We start from the raw sequence: 18,997 nt of genomic DNA, 5'->3' as shown, positions 1-18,997 counted from the left end.
GCTCCTCAGGCTTCCTCTTTTATGACATGACATTTTGAAGGATGCAAACCCCTAGGTTTGTCTGACGTTTCCTCAAGATTCATTTCAGATTATGCATCTTCGACTGTCTTTCTATATAGGGTTATTGTGTTACTTCTAGACCTGACATTTGGTAGCACATGATGTCTATTTGTCCCTAATTGGTCGTGTTAATTTTGATTACTAGGTTATGGTGTAACCCACTTCTCCACTCTAGAGTCACTTTTTCATTTTTGTAATAAATAATTTTTAATAACTAATTCAAAACTATGTAGATATCCCGATCATCATCAAAACCCTACCACCAACACCAGAATCATTCACTGATGGTTTGTTCCTGAACCAAATTTTATTCCGATGATTGCAAAATACTGATTTTTCTAATTCCATTGTTCTATATTTATTAGCTGACATTCTACCATAAGAAAGAGCTTTCTCTTCTCCCCCATTTATTTATATACTTATATACTATCAATAAGAGCTCGTGGATTCTTACTTTAGTCAATGGATTACAATGCTTTGCTGTGCTTAGTTATTTTGATACTCAAATTGTACAGATTTGGCCAGTGGGAGCTCCTTCAAGTTGGCTCCATGCCCTTTCCACATGAAGAATTCTGGTTCCTTTTACTGAAGAGTAGTCTTTAGAAGCCAGAATCTGGGTTACACTTTTTAAACATTGGAATTCCTAAATTCTTAGAGAAGGAGCAGTGGGGAAGGTTTTTGGAGACTAAAATCTGCTGTGAAAGCCTAGTTTTCCGTAAGTAGTTTGAACACTTGTGTTTTTGCTTCTTAGATCTGGGTAAAAATATTCTTGTAATCAAACTCAGACTTGCTAGTATGTTTACTTACCAAATTTGTCATTTTTTAAAGTGGATCTTAAGGAATTTGAAGTAAACAGCAGAGATTGCTTCACTGTTGAAATTTTCTCAGTTTATTTTAGCATTTAACATTCATTTTAAATGAACAAATGCCATCTCATGCATAAGATAATAGTTCTCTCCTCATATGTATCTAAGTAACAGGTATTTGTAAAAGCTAATGACAAAATACATATTTGTTTTCATTCTTAGATCATGTGGTATGGTTCTATAGAGGTTTTTTTTATTGAAAATACTATTAAAGAACTTCGTACTTATAGGACATTTGTATCTTCCAGGACATTTGAAGTAGCAAAACTTGCTTGTGAGTCTTCATTAATGTTTTTTTGGTTGTTGTTGTTGTTTTATAAATTTATTTTATTTTTTTATTTTTGGCTGCGTTGGGTCTTTGTTGCGGTGCGCGGGCTTCTCATTGCGGTGGCTTCTCTTGTTAGGGAGCACAGGCTCTAGGCACGTGGGCTCAGTAGTTGTGGCTTGCAGGCTCTAGAGCGCAGGCTCAGTAGTTGTGACCCATAGGCTTAGTTGCTCCGCGGCATGTGGGATCTTCTCGGACCAGGGCTCAAACCCGTGTCCCCTGCATTGGCAGGTGGATTCTTAACCACTGAGCCACCAAGGAAGTCCCCTTCATTAATGTTATGATAGGGAGAATCTAAACAGTTTTTACATATTTTATTACATGCTAATATTAATCCACCACCACAGTAACTGGAATAAGGTGGGCCCTACAGTCACCCAGATCTCAGACAGATAATTCCTACCTAATTTTTGTCTTTCCCTTAGTTGGCATTATTATGTTCCCCATAATATTATTTTTAATGTGCTGTATCAGTATTTGTAACTTCCAGCTTGGTATTTCTGCTGCTAAGTTCATGAAACGGGTTTTATACCTAACTAAGTGAAAGCAGTTCTTTTTATTTATTTATTTATTTATGGCTGCATTGCGTCTTGGTTGCTGCACGCGGGCTTTCTCTAGTTGTGGCAAGGGGCTACTCTTCATTGCAGTGTGCGGGCTTCTCACTGTGGTGGCTTCTCTTGTTGCAGCGCGCAGGCTTCAGTAGTTGTGGCGCGCGGGCTCAGTAGTTGTGGCTTGCAGGCTTTAGAGCACAGGCTCAGTAGTTGTGGTGCACGGGCTTAGTTGCTCCACAGCATGTGGGATCTTCCTGGACCAGGGCTCGAACCCATGTCCTCTGCATTGGCTGGCAGATTCTTAACCAAGCAGTTCTTTTTAAGAACAGCACCTCTTTCAACCTCTTTCCCAAGGAGGTTGTAGACGCTGATTTGTCCTCATAAAATGGGCCAGCTACTTGTTTTTAGGACAGATTCTAGAAATGGTATCGCAGATGGGAGAAGTTCTTTCTGCAGGGATGGCTTTCTAAGCTCTTCATCTTCGTGATTAGAACTGACTTGAGGATCAGGTTTCCTGATGATTGACAATTGCGAGACCTTTGGTTCTCAAAGAATGTGTTCTTTTCAACTGAAACTATTGCAGAGGCCTGCTTTTACACCCAGAGCTACTGACCAGTTCTCTTTTCCTTTCTAGAAATGACACTCCTCTCCTCCCAGTCTTCAGCACTAGTGGCCCCTTCTGGGTCTGTGTCCACTGAAAGCCCAGAGCAGAGGATGCTGGAGAAGAGAGCCAAGGTGATAGAGGAACTTCTTCAGACGGAGAGAGACTACATTCGGGATCTGGAAATGTGTATGGAGCGGATCATGGTACCCCTGCAGCAGGCACAGGTGGGAACTGTGGGAGAAAGTTAGCTTTGCCTTGAACGTGGTTCTCCAAGCCTGATGCATTAGGGTACGGGAGCTTTCACCACAAAGATTTATTGGGTTTGAAATAAAATGTATTGGGTTTGCTGCTCTTAATTCAAGGGCCCCAGTTTACATTTGTCATCAACTTAAGCGTTCACCATCCTGTCACTTATCAAGTCCATTATTAACTTATTAAGCTACTGCAATAATTCCTAGGACATTTCCTGTTTCTGTGGCTCCTGAAAACAGTTCCAGTGAGTCTGGGATTGTCACTTTACTGGGAGGCTGTGCAATAATATAATGAAGTCTGGGGATGGTGGGTTACCTGGCTGTAGCACCTGATTGTATAAGGTTTATTCCAGAAAGTCTTACTAATATGTGTATGCTAGACACTCTCTTAGATGCCGAAAATAGGGAAAAAACGTTATTGGTATCCCAGGGATTTACAATCCTATTGCTTGTTACTTGACCACTTGGGCTCAGCTTGAGTGTGGACTTCTGGTGCAGTCACTCACAGAACTTCTCTAGGAAGTGGACGATGCCATCTGATTTTGGGTACTGGGTGGAATTTGTGTCCCAGTACAATTATAGAAATTGGTTCTACGGTCATTTTACTATGGTAGTAGGGGAGGGGGGAGCAGAAAGTAGTTGGATCAAGGACAGATGGTGACACTAAAGGCGATGTTAGATGTTCCCATTCTGGAAACTTCGTGAGAGTGAGTGAAGATAACCTTGAGCAGCTTTTGTATCATCCTTTGAAGAGATGTTCCTAATGTGAATGATATGCCATTAATTTTGTTTCTATGCATCTTTGTTTTGTTTTCCTTTCTCAGATACCAAACATTGATTTTGAGGGACTTTTTGGAAATATGCAGATGGTGATTAAGGTCTCAAAGCAATTATTGGCTGATCTGGAAATCAGCGATGCCGTAGGTATGAGCCCCTGCCATTGTTTCAGAAGCAGGTTTTTTTGTTTGTTTGTTTTTTTAATTTCATAGGTAGGAGGCAGGGGAAGAAGGGCCCAGCTGGTACTGAGTAGTTTTGTTAGGAAAATTAAGTGTTAATTACTTAGTTCGAAGGTTATTTGGCCCCTGCTTCTCCTTTTATATACCTTGAGGTGACAGAGGATGCTTGCAATAGAAGAAATTTTTGTTGTCACATGATATGATGTTTTTCAGACCAACAGCTGCAGCCTGTTAGTGGGTCATGAGATCAGTTTAGAACCCAGTAACACAGTGGGTTTATCTTACAGCTAAGGAACCAATCACACTTAGATAAACTGCAGTATTATAGCAGGCTTCTGGCAGATTCATCCAACTTTGTACAGGAAGAAGACATTGTTATTCTGGTCAGGAACAAACCTGCCGTCTGTCCAGGAAGGAGAATCTATCTCTATCTTCCAAGGCTTTCTGTTTATATAAACATCCTTGGAAATATAATCTGGGACAAGAGCTGTCCCAAGTCATGTAGAAATGCCGTGGAGAATTGATCTTCAAAAAGTTGCCTTTCAGGCTTCCCTGGTGGCGCAGTTGTTGAGAGTCCGCCTGCCGATGCAGGGGACACGGGTTCGTGCCCCGGTCCGGGAAGATCCCACATGCTGTGGAGTGGCTGGGCCCGTGAGCCATGGCCACTGAGCCTGTGTGTCCAGAGCCTGTGCTCCGCAACGGGAGAGGCCACAACAGTGAGAGGCCCGCGTACCGCAAAAAAAAAAAAAAAAAAGTTGCCTTTCTTGGGAATTCCCTGGCAGTCCAGTGGTTAGGACTCTGAGCTTCCACTTCAGGGCACCTGGGTTCGATCTCTGGTCAGGGAACTAAGAATCCCACAAGCCATGTGGCCAAAAAAAAAAAGGATGCCTTTCTTTATTTATAGTCTTATTAATAAAAAAAAACAACTACTGAATGGTCTCTAAAAAAGATTAGCACCCAATATATATTTTTCCAATAAAATAAAATAGAAAATATCAGAATGTACTGTAAATAATAACTATAGTTTTTTGAAACATTTTTCCAATTTTTTGTATATGTATACTGAGTCACAATTTTTTTTTTTTAATTTATTTTATTTTTGGCTGCATTGAGTCTTCATTGCTGCACACGGGCTTTCTCTACTTGCTGCGAGCAGGGGCTACTCTTCGTTGCGGTGCGGAGGCTTCTCATTGCGGTGGCTTCTCTTGTTGTGGAGCACAGGCTCTAGGCTCGTGAGTGTCACTAGCTGTGGCATGTGGGCTCAGCAGTTGTGGCTTGCAGGCTCTAGAGCGCAGGCTCTGTAGTTGTGGCACACGGGCTTAGTTGCTCCGTGACATGTGGGATCTTCCTGGACCATGGCTCGAACCTGTGTCCCCCACATTGGCAGGCAGATTCTCAACCACTGTGCCACCAGGGAAGCCCTGAGTCATGATTTTAATTTATTCATGTGGGTCATTGTCAAAATGTTTGAAAAACAATTATTTCTTATAAACAAGGGAATTGTGTTAGTTATCTATTGCTGTGTAACAAACTATACTAAAATTTAGTGCCTTAAAACTAGAAACCCGTTAGGTCACTTTCCTGTGGTTCAGCAATCTGGGAGTGGCTTAGCTAGGTGATTCTGGCTCAGGGTCTCTCATGAGGTTGGAGTCAAGCTGTTACCTGGGCTGCTGTCATCTGGGGCTCAATCAGTGATCCAGTTCCAAAAGCTCACTCAGCTCATCAAGCCTCTGTTCCTTGTCATGTGAGCCTCTTCACCATCTTCATGACCTCAGGACATGGCAGCTGGCTTTCCTCAAAGTGAGTGATCCAAGAGGAAGAGGAAGCTCAAGATGGGAGCCAGTGTCTTCTTTTTTTTTTTTTAATTTATCTTTATTTTTGGCTGCGTTGAGTCTTCATTGCTGTGTGCGGGCTTTCTCTAGTTGTGGCGAGCGGGGGCTACTCTTCGTTGGGGTGCTTCTCATTGCAGTGTCTTCTCTTGTTGCAGAGCACGGGCTCTAGGCTTATGGGCTTCAGTAGTTGTGGCTCGCGGGCTCTAGAGCGCAGGCTCAGTAGTTGTGGTGCACAGGCTTAGTTGCTCCCCAGCATGTGGGATCTTCCTGGACCAGGGCTTGAACCCGTGTCCCCTGCATTGGCAGGAGGATTTTTTTTTTTTTTTTTTTTGCAGTACGCGGGCCTCTCACTGTTGTGGCCTCTCCCATTGCGGAGCACAGGCTCCGGACGCGCAGGCTCAACGGCCATGGCTCACGGGCCCAGCCACTCTGCGACATGTGGGATCTTCCCGGACCGGGGCACGAACCCGTGTCCTCTGCATCAGCAGGCAGACTCTCAACCACTGCGCCACCAGGGAAGCCCGGCAGGAGGATTTTTAACCACTGTGCCACCAGGGAAGTCCCCCCAGTGTCTTCTATAACCTGATCTCAGATACTACATACCATCACTTCTGCCATATTCTGTTGGTCATACAGACCAGCTCTGGTGCCTTGTGGGAGGGGGACATCTTATCACTTTGCTATGTTATTGTAATCATAGTGACAAGATGCTACCACAGTTCTAGCCATTCCACTACACACATCACAACATCTAGTAGAAGGAAAAATTGACCCTGTGTCGTTTAATAGTAAGCAGCCTTTCCAGAGCCCCCTCACCAGAATTCTCTTTGTTTCTCATTGGCCAGAGCTGGGTCACATGCGTATGCCTACACAGATCACTAGAGAGGGGAGTAGGCTCATTATGTTGACTTAGGCTAGGTGGTGTTGACCTGACTCACCTGGGAGAGAAATGGACATAAGAACAGTCACGGCTCTGCCCTCCTGCAGGAATGGCTGTGGGATGTTAGGTGATAGTGCAACTTTGTTAACATTTCTCTGGTATTTATTGTACTCCACACACCCTTTCAAGGTATGTCAAGCTTTATCACACTTGTTGCCTATAACAACCCTATGAGGTTTAGCTGCTATTAATCTTACTTTACAGATTGGAAACTGAGACTTACAGCAGGAAGTAATTTGCTCAGGGTCACATGGCTAGTACTTGATGGGACTAACATTCAGACTCAGGTCTTTTCTGTCATCTCTGCATAGGCTGTTAAATCCTGTACAGAACAGCTGCAAGAGAAACTGAAGCCTGGGGTCCTGCTCTCAGTTTAATTGGGGAGGTCAGAAGTCAGGGAGGTTGAGGAAGAAGAAGCACACATTGATTAGAGGTAGCCATGGTGACCTCATTTTTATAGGGGTCACCCTATAAAGCATAAAAGCCAATTTATAGGATTTCATAAGGCACTTGAAATAAGTATCTGTAGGTTATTAATTTGAATTATGAAAGAAATGAGAGAAACTGGTATCTGAAAGGAATTAATTATTAATCAAACATTTTTTCAATTTATTTTATTACCTGTGTATTATGACAACAGTAAAAAGAGGAAATGAAAACAGAATATCCATAATCTCACCCCCATACAATATCAGCTGTTTATTTTTGTTTTTCCCTTCCCCTTCTTGTCCCAAGACAACCGAGGATTTAGGTAGCCGACTGAGATGAGCTGAAGGCATGCGGAGGATGGGGGAGGAGAGGGCCTAGGAACCGTCCGGCTCAGAGCTTTACAAGGAGGGACAGTGTGCAGTGACCGTGGTATGCAATAGGCGAAGCCGAGGTTGGATGAGAGCACCAGCCTGGGGGCTCCAGTCTTGGTCCACCAGGAGGCCAAGCAGTGCATTCAGTGGGGAATTAATAAAGGACAAGGTTTTGAGTGTCTGATAAGGGAAGGTTCTGAGAAGTCAGGGAAGGCAAATTAAAGCTTCGCTGAGCCACTAGCAAAGGGCAGATTGACATGAATTGCATAAGCAATGTTTTATTTTGCTTACGTTTAATTTATTTTCATATATAATACATATTATTATATATATATATTTGTTTTTTGTTTGTTTGTTTGTTTGTTTTTGCGGTACACGGGCCTCTCACTGTTGTGGCCTCTCCTGTTGCGGAGCACAGGCTCCGGACGCGCAGGCTCAGCGGCCATGGCTCACGGGCCCAGCCGCTCCGCGGCATGTGGGATCTTCCCGGACCAGGGCACGAACCCATGTCCCCTGCATCGGCAGGCGGACTCTCAACCACTGCGCCACCAGGGAAACCCTGAGTATATTTTAAATGTAACTTATTTTTAATGCATTCACATGGCACAAAATTTGAAAGGTACCAAGAACTGCTTAATGAAAACTCTTCTATCTGTCCCCTGCCACCCAGCTCTTCTCAACCAGAAGCAACTAATGATACCAGTTTTCTTATATCTCCTTCCAGAGATAGTTTATCATAACAGCAATTACATATATATTTCTCTACCCTGGTCCCCCATCCCCATTTTAAAAATTTATATAAACAGTAGCATACTATTCAAACTGTTCTGCACTACACCTTAACTCCCCTTTTAATAAAAGTATGCCTTCCAAGCAGTTTTTATGATCCAGGAATAAAAATGGAAAAGTATACAGTGAGGGGATAACTTGGTGAAAATCCAGGGTAATCCAGGATGCTGGAAAAAGCATCATTGAATTAACTTATAAGCCTGATTGGAGAAGGATTCTAGTTACAGCCAGGACAGGGTCCACAGGGAAGGAGAGAATGGTAGGTGTTCAGGGCTTGGATGATTTAGAAGACGAGGAGGTTGAGATGAGGAAGAAGTACAAGGAGACTCTGGATATGTAGTAATATCTAAGGAACTGGCTTTTTTTTATTATTTTAAGCATGTCCCACAGAAAGAAATACATTTTACCTAATGACCAGGATACATGTTTGTGTGTGTGTGTCTGTGCTTACTTTTACTGTGTTCAATGTTTTCTGTTCTTTTCTATTCCATTTTATTTCCTCAAAAATGTGTTGATCATACCCATAAAGTAGATTCCATGACCCATTCATGGGTTTTGACCCAAATTTGAAAGACACTGTAAATTAAGTTGTAGCTTTGTTAGTTTGTAGTTGATGTAGAAGAGTCACCATTAGGGAGGGTAAAACCCATGAATGGAGGAGGTACAGTGTAACCGGTGTGAGAGTGAAGGTTCTGGGAGTGCTGGTGGGGAATGGATACGAAGGGGCGAAGACAGGCAAATACTGGATGGTGAAACTGGATAAAGACATTGGTGGCTCAGGGATTCCAAAGTGGCCCTGAACGTCAAAAGGAAGCAGCCCCACTCTTAACTCCTGTGCCTGTTGAGTCACAGGATTAGACAAAGAAAGGCTGCCAGTTGGACGGCAGCATGAGTGTGGTTTGTATGGACATAGTCAAGGCTCTCTTTTGGAAGGAGCTATAATCAAGGAAATACATTTCATTTAAATAGAAAGTGCTCTGCACGAGAATAGGGAATTCCATAGGACACAACATGGAGGGAACAGAGGTGACCTTGTAGAGAAACGGATGGGGTTCCCTGAGGGAAGGGGTTTATGCCCACAGCGGCTGGGAGAAATAGTTATAGGGGAAGCAGTAAGTAGGGTCATAATTTGAGGGAGGAGCTCAAGGATGAGAGGACGTTGTCTTTTGGGGAGCAGTGCAAGCTGAAGAAGGAAGGACCAGGTACACAGAGGGAAGAGGGGCAAGAGGAAGAGCAGTTTTAACAGTTCAGGGAATGGGCACATTCAGGCAGCTGATCTAAATGAACTTGCTCCGGGGAAGTTTGCTTAGGAATTATTCCTATGCCCAAATGGCGTAGACCAGGGGTCCATGAGTAGATTTCAAGTACTCCACCAACTTGTATAGAAGTTTCTTTATTTATAACAGAAATTTAGCATTGATTTAAGGTATGACTGTAGGGAACAGTGACTTTGTCACCAACTGAAGTCACCTGCTCGTATCACATTAAGTTGTTGCAGTATCTCGAAATTCCAGCAATGACCAGAAACAACACGTTATACCAGTCTCTTGTGTCACTCATCATACTTTGAAATTATGGTGATTATTAGATTCATCGCTATGTTTTGCTATTCAGTGCTTTATAAAGAAGTACATATATTATTATATCATAGATTCAGAGGGTTTATATTTATATAATATAGTATTAATATATTTATATATAATTTATATTATAAATTAATGTATTTATTAATATGATAAACTTCATAGTCTTGTGTATTTATGTGCAAAGAAAAGGTTGGAAGCTGCTGCCGTAGAAGGATCTCTTCACCCCTCTGGAGATTTGGGGCTTAGAGAGCTGAGGGGTCTTTACAGGTTCTGATCACATGCCTATACGGAGAGTACTTGCAAATGCCTTACTCTGCCTGACAGAAAAGGGACTGGACTCTGTTTCAGGGACCAGCTGTGTGTGTGTGCATGCACGTGTGCATGTGTATGCGTTCTGAAAAATAAATACATGGATGAGATAGTTCTCTTAAATTTTGCTTTAAATAAGTAGAATTTTAAGCGGTTACATGGAAATATCATATTAATTTGAAGGATAGTCTTATTCTCATTTCTTGTGATAGGATTATCTGGTATTAAAGTTTGGTTATATACCTTCCATTTAGTATGCTGAGAAGAAAGTTACTAAAAAACACTGTATGTTTGTGTATATTCCAAAGGACCGGTGTTTCTTGATCACCGAGATGAGCTTGAAGGAACATACAAGGTTTATTGCCAGAATCATGATGAGGCCATCTCATTGCTGGAAATATATGAGAAGGATGAGAAGATCCAGAAGCATCTTCAGGACTCCTTGGCAGATCTTAAGTAGGAGTTTTGAGCACTTCATTCCATCATAGCTCTTCAGCTCTGCCTTTTGGAAGTCACTCCCATGTCTATGTTATGGATCTATCATATTTTAAACATAAGTGATACATTATCGTAGGTCCTATTATGTAACTTGCCTTTTCCCATTCTGTATCATGGAAATCTTAAGTAGCTTCCTGCTTGTAGTTTTATCCATTAAAATCACTTTTATCTATACACACAAAGTATTAAGTTAGCATTTTCAGGTAAGAAGCTGCCAGGAAGATAGTTTGGTCCAAATGAGAGAAAAGGTAAGAAGATAAAGTCAGTTGTTCTTGACCATCAGGTGAGAGTCTCCTGTCTTAGGGAGGCAGGCTATAAGGATATAATATATGTCTAAGTAGGTCAAAGTGAAGTTAAGGGCTTATTGACTTTTTTTAATAGACTAGATATGCCACCATAGACATTCACAATTCCCCTTCTGTCCCATGTGGTTTTTGTCTGCCCAGCTAATAGGCATTAGTTGGACTAACGTGTTCTGAGAGGAATGTGAAAATCAGCATCAGTATTCTCTTTAATCAGTTGTTTCTTCTTTTCATGCTCACTGCCCTGTAGGAGCCTGTACAATGAATGGTAAGTTCTTGCCACTTGATGCAGAAGCTCGTTTCATTATTTTCTTCCTTTATAGACAGAAACCTAGAAGTAGACCTGCCTTGCTGTATTTTCCTCCGTAGCACTTACCACCAAATGACACTTCATATAATGTTTGTTTGATTATTGTCTGCCTCTTTCCACTAGGGCAGGGACTTTTTTGGGTCACTACTAAATCCGCAGCATCTAGAACACTGCCTGGTGTTTATTAGGTGCCCAGTAAATGTGAATGAATTAAGTTGGGAAGTAGGGTGAAAGAACGGAGCTATATTAGGAAAATAACAAATACTACCTGTAGGCCCTGTGTTACTGACAGTTGACTGAAGTCTCTGTTTTTCCTTTTCCTGAAGGGGATGCACAAATTATATTAACCTGGGCTCCTTCCTCATCAAACCAGTGCAGAGAGTAATGCGCTACCCACTGCTGCTGATGGAGTTGCTGAATTCCACCCCCGAGTCCCACCCAGATAAAGTGCCTTTAACCAATGCAGTCCTTGCAGTCAAGGAAATCAACGTTAACATTAATGAATATAAACGTCGAAAGGACCTGGGTAAGAAAAGCATACTTGCTGAAAAGGAGGTATACCCTTGAGAATGTTCTCCTTCTCAAAAGAATTAATTACTTCACCAGAGGTGGACAAGCAGATGGTAGGTAATAGGGCTGTGATGAAAAAATGGTAATAGAATTTGGGGAAAATGAGATAATGAAAGAAAAAAAAACAGTGATCATAATAAAAGCACAACCATGCATGTTGGAAATAAGGCACCTGTGATAAAGCTTATAGCAATGAGTCTTTCCTAAGAGATATAAAGACCTATTAGAGAATGGCTGATCAGGAGAGTTCCTTCAAGCATGAGTGATTGCCTTCTCAACTCATTGAAGGCAGTCCTCTTCAGTCCATGCTTATGTGTGTTTGCTCCGCACGTCTGGTTGGATATTTCAGTGTTTCCACTTAAGCTAGAACTTTGTTGTGTTCTTTCAGAAGACCCGGGTTTGCCCACCTCCCTGGTCCCATCAGTCCTGCCTCTGGTCTGTGCCCCTCCCCTCCCCCACAGAACTGTGCAGTCAGTTGCCAGACACCCTCTCTTTCTTTATAATATAGAACAAACTGAACCATTTCTTTTGTCTCATCAAATCTCTTGTTGAGGCTTTGATTTTGAACACTCAATGAGTATAGCATGGTGACCATGCTAAACTGATTTATTATTCATATCCTCAAAGAATCTATAATATAGCCTCTTTGCCTGTCTCTCCACTAATCTCCATATTTATCTAAAATCATTTTTCCCTTCCGCTTCAGCCATGACACCCGTGTTTAATGTTGGCTGTGGATGTTAAAGCTCTCTGGCCATCTGGCCCTTTGTCTTGGTTCATATCTCCTCATGTAATGTCATCTTAATCTCCTACAACAGTAAAGTGTGCCTTTTTGCTACCACCCAGCCTTCCCTTGCTACCCTTTTACTCTTATTTCCAGGCTTTTCTGCAAACTGTGCCTGATGCATGACACATAGATGAATTAAAAACTCCTGCATAGCATTTCACTATGAGACGATTGTATATAAATATCTTGTTTGTATATGAGACCATTTAAGGTGGTCTTGTAAGTCAGGTACTGTTACTTTCTACATCTTATTGGAAAGGAAAATGGGGCTCAGAGGAGTTAAGTGGCTTATTTAAGGCCACACCTTTTTTTGGCCGTACCCCATGGCTTGCAGGACTTTAGTTCCCTGACCAGGAATTGAACCCAGGCCCTGGCAGTGCAAGTGCAGAGTCCTAACCACTGTACCACCAGGGAATTCCCTAAGGCCACACCTTGAAGAAATGACAGACCCAGGCACTGAACTCAGGTTTCCTTGACTCCAAATCTTAGGCTCTGTTCCTTACACCTCTGCGACCTTCCTTCCTTGTCTCTAACCTTCTCCAGTCTGCGCACAGTCTCTGCTGTTCTCCAGGTATCTGATCTGTCCATAAATGGTGATTTGGATTAACGTTTTGCGTACTCAGTTATAAGCTCATTGAAAACAAGCACTAGCTCTAGTTTGGGTTGTTAGTCTCATTTGTAGTCTGTCCATGCTCAGAAGAGGGCTTTCTTCACTCACCAATTTGACTCACTCCCCAGTCCTCAAGTACCGAAAGGGTGATGAAGATAGCCTCATGGAGAAAATTTCTAAACTGAACATCCACTCCATCATCAAGAAATCCAACCGGGTTAGCAGTCACCTGAAGCACCTCACTGGCTTTGCCCCACAGGTGAGGTTCCTGCGCTTGAAGGTTCAGCCTGTCTTTGGCTGCTTTTCAGGGCTCCACGGGGCAGCCTGCATGGTGTGAATTGGCAAGATTCCCCTCTTAGTACCTCCCCTGGTGTTTGCTAGCTGGTGGATACAGGACCCTGCAGCTACTGTTCGTTTAAATCCATCCACCCAACCCTCCATCCGAGCCTTGGTGAGCTGCTTACAGTGTGTATAAAGGCAAATCAGGAGGCCAAATCGGTCACCATGTAATAGTTATCATGGTTTTAGACACCCCTAAGGAGCTATAATCTATTTGGGGAGACAAAATTAAAATTGTAGACATGTTAAGCTAGAAGGGATTTCAGAGATCACCTTGTTCAACACCATATTGTCACACATGAGGAAATGTAAAGTCTGAGGTTTGAGTGATTTGTAAAACAGTTATCAACAGAGTAGATCCAGTCTCCAGACTTCATGCACTGAACCATGTGTATGTGATACAGTCGGTGGAAAATACCAGCTAAAGAATCAGTTGCTAAGCTTTGTAGTTTGTTCTCTACACGCTGTGGTACTTAAAAAAACTGGAGCTCCGTGAGAGTGTGTTTCATGTTGGCAAGAGATTTAATCTGAGTCTTAAAGGAGAGGGGCAGGTTTGGCAGAGGGAGAGAGGAGGGCAAACCAGGCAAGGCAACAATACTGGTGAAGCAAACAGCCTGACCAGCAAAGGGTTTCCATCAGGAACAGAGGGGGTCAGTTAGAGCCAGGAGGGCCTGTGTGTACTTAGGAGCTCTGTCAAATCCAATTCAGTATGATTCAGGGAAACATCAAAGGCTCAAAATTTAAACAAAAGATGCTTTAAGAAAGTTCTTATTTTGCCAATAAGATCTATTGAGGGAGAGTCCCAATTTGCTAACAGCACTTTTTTATTTTGAACAGATTAAAGATGAAGTATTTGAAGAAACAGAGAAAAACTTCCGAATGCAAGAAAGATTGATCAAATCTTTTATCCGAGACCTGTCTCTCTACCTCCAGCATATCCGGGTGAGTAAAGACATCACTCTCATTAGAATCATGTACAGTGGGGAATTCCCTGGTGGTTCAGTGGTTAGGACTCGGTGCTTTCACTGCTATGGGCCTGGGTTCAATCCCTGGTCAGGGAACTAAGATCCCAGCCAAAAAAAAAAAGGAATCACATATGGTATAATTCCATCCGCTCTCCTGTTCATCCGCATATTGCTTAATGAATGTGGAATAACCTGGACTCAAATGACCAGTATGCCATGACAGACTTTTTATTGGGATTCTTACAGATATAACTACTGAACGAATATCCTCCTGTTATTGTTTTATTTATTTATTTGGTTGCAGCAGGTCTTAGGTGCGGCAGGTGAGCAAGTTTTGGCTCGTCAGCTCCTTAGTTGCGACACGTGGGCTCCTTAGTTGTGGCTCACGAACTCTTAGTTGTGGCATGAGTGTGGGATCTAGTTCCCTGACCAGGGATCAAACCTGGGCCCTGTGCGTTGGGAGCGTGGAGTCTTAACCCCCCTGTGCCACCAGGGAAGGCCCTCTTACAGGTTATTTAAAAGTTAAACAATGTCAGAAGATCAGCACTGTTGTATTCATAGTAAAGGGACCTAGCTCTTTCCTTCCTCTCTTTCGAGCTTCATCACCCTCTTTTCCCCCTGTCTCCTGTACCCAGTTATAGAAGAAGCACTTGTGACAGTTCATTTTGTCAAAATCATTTTGAAGATCAAATAGTAAGAGAATGGTTCCTGTGGGGTGTGCTTCCTAATAATAATATTTATTTACAACTGTACATAGGCCTCTAAGGTTGTTAGAGCCACGAATAGGTCCTAGAGAGTTGCAAGAACTTGGGAGATCAGGCAGGCCCTGGTCTTCCTTCCCTCAGGCAGTGCTTCCTTCATGAAATCAGAACCAGGACTAGAATCCTTTCTCTTAAAACCCGTAATTTCTCTGTTGATTTAATAGAATAGTGTTTATATAAGTATACCATGTACCCCTGTCCCTCACACAGGAAAATCTCATCCCATGAAACAAATAATTTCCTTTAAAAGAGATCCTTTGCTTTTTAAAAATCATTATTGTTATTTTTTTTTTAAGTAAAATGGTACAAAATTCAAAAACTACCAAAGGGATAAGTATAAAGTAAAAATAACTCCTCCCCCTCCCCTGTCTCCTAGTCATCTATAGAGGCGGACACATCTATCAGATTCTTCTGTCAGAGATATGTGTGTGAGGGAGAGAGAGACACACACACACACGCACTGTTGAGCACCTTGGGTTTTGCATTTTGGAAATCGTTCCATATTTGCACACACAGAGCTGCCTTGTTCTTTTTTACAACTGCATAGTATTTAATTGTTATGGACATGCCATAATAAATTTAACTAGTCCCCATCGATGGATGTTTAAGTTGTTGCAAAAAGTTAGAAACATTGGCACGAGAAATATCCTTGCATGTAGATCATTTTTCTGATCTATGTGAGTATATCTGAAGGCCAGAGTACTAGATTTTCTGAGCCAAATCATAAAGCAATGCAAATTTCATAGATATCATACCAGTGAAAACTCCCCACCAGCAATGTATGAAACAGTTTCCCCACCCCTTGCTAACATACAGTGTTATCAAAATCAAAATGTCTTATCTTTGCTGGCAAGAAAGGTAAAAATTGCTATTTTAATATAGTTTGAATTTACATTTCTTATATTATGAATGAAGTTGAGGATATTTTTGTATGTTTGAATCATTATATTTCTTTTTCTGTGATTTGTCTATATTTGGGGGCACTTATTTATTGATTTATTGTTCTTTTTCTTATTGACTGGTAATACCTTTGTATATGTTGGAGAAAATAGCCCTTCTTCTGAGTTGCTGGCTTACAAATACCCCCTGCCCCAGTTTGTTGACTTTTGAATTTGCTTAAAATGTTTTCTCTGTGTAGAAGAGTTTTATTTTTGTGTAGTCTAACTAAACTTTTATGGTTTCTTAGTTCTGTGTCATACTTTAAAAGGTCTTTTCCATTCCAAGATAATTTTAAAAAGATGTCCTATGTTCCAGTACTTTTATCATTCTATTTTTTTATATTAGTCAATCTAGCTGGAATTTATATTAGTATATAGGAATCCAACTTTTTGTTTTTTATCTAGTTACCTGTCATTATCATTTATTGAGTAATACCCACTGATTTGAAGTGCTTCCGACACTTCTTTTAAATAGCAAACTCTCTCCATTCATGTTTTGAAAATGTGATCAAGTAAAATTGAGGGCTTATAAGACTTTCCAGGAACACATTGGCTTAAAGTGAGAGATTTGACCAAGTATGGTTCCCTTGCCTTAGGACTTTACCCTACAATTCCTCTAATTTTGATATCTCCCTATTGGCTATTTTCTCCCCATGTTATCTAAATGTGTAGCAAGTATACACCTGAGCACCCAACTCTTAAAAGGCTTGTCTCCCTAGCAATGGGTGACAGCCCTTGGACGGGCAGGTCGGTTTGGTTCTGACTGCTAACTGCTATCTAGGATGAATGATGGAGGCTAGAAGTTCTGTCTGGTCTTACCTGTGTTTGTAACTGGCTGCAGGAATCGGCATGTGTGAAGGTGGTGGCTGCCGTGAGCATGTGGGATGTGTGCATGGAGAAGGGACACAGAGACTTGGAACAGTTCGAGAAGGTGCATCGCTACATCAGTGACCAGCTCTTCACAAATTTTGTAAGTGACTCTTCAGCCCACTTTTTTCAGGCTGGGTCTCTTCCCAGGGTTCTCTCTAACATCCAGCTCATGGAAAAGTTAATTCCATAGAGACACGCTTCCATGGACCAGGAATCCTAGTGTTCTTTAGCTAAGTTCATATCAGAATTTTATATTCAGAACCTGACTTTCAATCAGCTGAAAGGACAGATAGGACCTGCATGTATGCAAACAGATTTTTTTTTTTTTTGTGGTATGCGGGACTTTCACTGTTGTGGCCTCTCCCGCTGCGGAGCACAGGCTCCGGATGCACAGGCTCAGGGCCATGGCTCACGGGCCGAGCTGCTCCGCAGCATGTGGGATCTTCCCGGACCGGGGCACGAACCCATGTCCCCTGCATCGGCAGGCGGACTCTCAACCGCTGCGCCACCAGGGAAGCCCTGCAAATAGATTTTTTTATAATTGTGATCAGCCCAGTTTCAGGGGATAAAGGAAAACCAGGAAATTTAATCTGGTATCACTACTGATAACTGATCAAAAGAAAATAACTAAAGAACTAATAACTTAAAACGGAATATTTTTGCATAGTTAAGAGAGTAACAAACAGATTTTTGAAATGGCACAAACTATTTTGTAAAGACTACTAAATGCCAAATTGCTTGGGAAATTCTAAATATATATTCTATATATATCTCCTGAGTAGAAGTGGGTGGGCTTTGATAGTTTCTTGGAGATCTCTGGATGCTTGAAGCATCTTTAGAAAACATTGGGGGAACTTGGGGGAACATACGGTTATTCTAACAGTAGCATCTTATTAAAAGTAATTTACTAAGCACCTGTTTATGTTCTTTTGTGTCAATATTGTGCCCTCTATGTCTATCCCTCTAGAAAGAATTAGACAAAAACTTTTGAAAAGTGAAAACAGATTATTACTAAGTAGTTATGAGTAGAAGAGGTATGATGGGTGTGTGAAAGTTTCTCTACCCCAGATTATGTAACAACTAAATCTTTTTAAAATTTATTTCTTATTGATGTATAGTTAAATTACAGTGTTATGTTAATTAACTTCTGTACAGCAGAGTGACTCAGTTACACATATATATGCATTCTTTTTTATATTCTTTTCCATTATGGTTTTTTTTTACACCAAAGAAAAATTTATTAAAGTATAGATTACTGGTTATTTAAAAATACATGAGAAAAGACAAACATACAAAGGCATTATCATACAACTAAACTCAATTCCTAAGTTTAGATTCCTAAACTCAATACTTTTGAAATACAAAACAATGATCATTACCTCCAAAAGTCAGTTTGAAACAAATTGACTTTTAAGTTGGTATTATAATTCTTTTCACTCAGTTTTGCTTACAAATGTTCTAGGTTTTTCAGTTTCATCACATATCAGAACTTTTTTTTGACATGTTTACTTCTCAAAGTGGAATATAGTTATTTCTTGCAATTAATGTCAGCAACTATAGAAAGCTTCTCTTAAGTCACAAGGATTCAATATGGTTGCTGCTTTGGAAATAGTTACCATTCTGAGTTATCTATACTAAGACTCGTGCATTGACAGGCAAAATATTAATGGGCAAAGTATGGAGATTGAGAGCAGGAGGACTAAGGAAAGATACCTTTTACTGCAGACCTGCTAAAAAAAGACTCCATTATTTACTCTGATAGTATTGCTAGAGAAGCAGTTTCTGCCAGATCACAGGTTGGCTATGTAGTTGTCCATTTTAAATTTCCAACGCTAAAGAATGGCAGACTTCAACAATTAGATTGCTCAACCAAATAAGCAGAACTCTAAGTTACCATATACTTTAATTATGAGAAATAAATTATTTTCTTAATTGGTTTAGCAGCCTTGTACCTGGAAAGGCAGCAAAACCCACTTTGTTCCAAAATTAGAAGGCCGCCTCAGAGGCTGCGTCTAAGGTGCCTGACTACCTTCTATCATCCATGAGTCGTGAAGGTGGACCTTCCTGAACTCAGTAACTTAATAAATCCATCAACACAGTGTTGAGCCTGCAAAACCAAAAAAGTACATTCGTAAGGTAGGAATTGGTTTGTATAAAACAAGAGGGATATATCCTCTT

At 41.3% G+C, this 18,997-nt stretch overlaps 1 protein-coding gene across 3 annotated transcripts in view; it reads left to right on the top strand.

Annotated features, from left to right (window-relative positions):
• DNMBP (dynamin binding protein) overlaps nucleotides 1-18,997 on the top strand; it is a 110,970-nt gene that overhangs the window by 81,673 nt on the left and 10,300 nt on the right. For all 3 annotated transcript variants that reach the window (XM_032609029.1, XM_032609027.1, XM_032609028.1), the window contains 8 exons: nucleotides 2,437-2,630; nucleotides 3,482-3,581; nucleotides 10,178-10,325; nucleotides 10,920-10,937; nucleotides 11,306-11,505; nucleotides 13,075-13,205; nucleotides 14,123-14,227; nucleotides 16,791-16,919. In XM_032609029.1, the coding sequence (XP_032464920.1) occupies nucleotides 2,437-2,630; nucleotides 3,482-3,581; nucleotides 10,178-10,325; nucleotides 10,920-10,937; nucleotides 11,306-11,505; nucleotides 13,075-13,205; nucleotides 14,123-14,227; nucleotides 16,791-16,919 (1,025 nt within the window). The remainder of the gene's footprint in view (nucleotides 1-2,436; nucleotides 2,631-3,481; nucleotides 3,582-10,177; nucleotides 10,326-10,919; nucleotides 10,938-11,305; nucleotides 11,506-13,074; nucleotides 13,206-14,122; nucleotides 14,228-16,790; nucleotides 16,920-18,997) is intronic.

This window comes from Phocoena sinus, chromosome 16 (assembly GCF_008692025.1).
Source record: "Phocoena sinus isolate mPhoSin1 chromosome 16, mPhoSin1.pri, whole genome shotgun sequence".
Taxonomy (NCBI): Eukaryota; Metazoa; Chordata; class Mammalia; order Artiodactyla; family Phocoenidae; genus Phocoena; species Phocoena sinus.
This window is presented reverse-complemented; position numbering and strand designations above follow the sequence as displayed.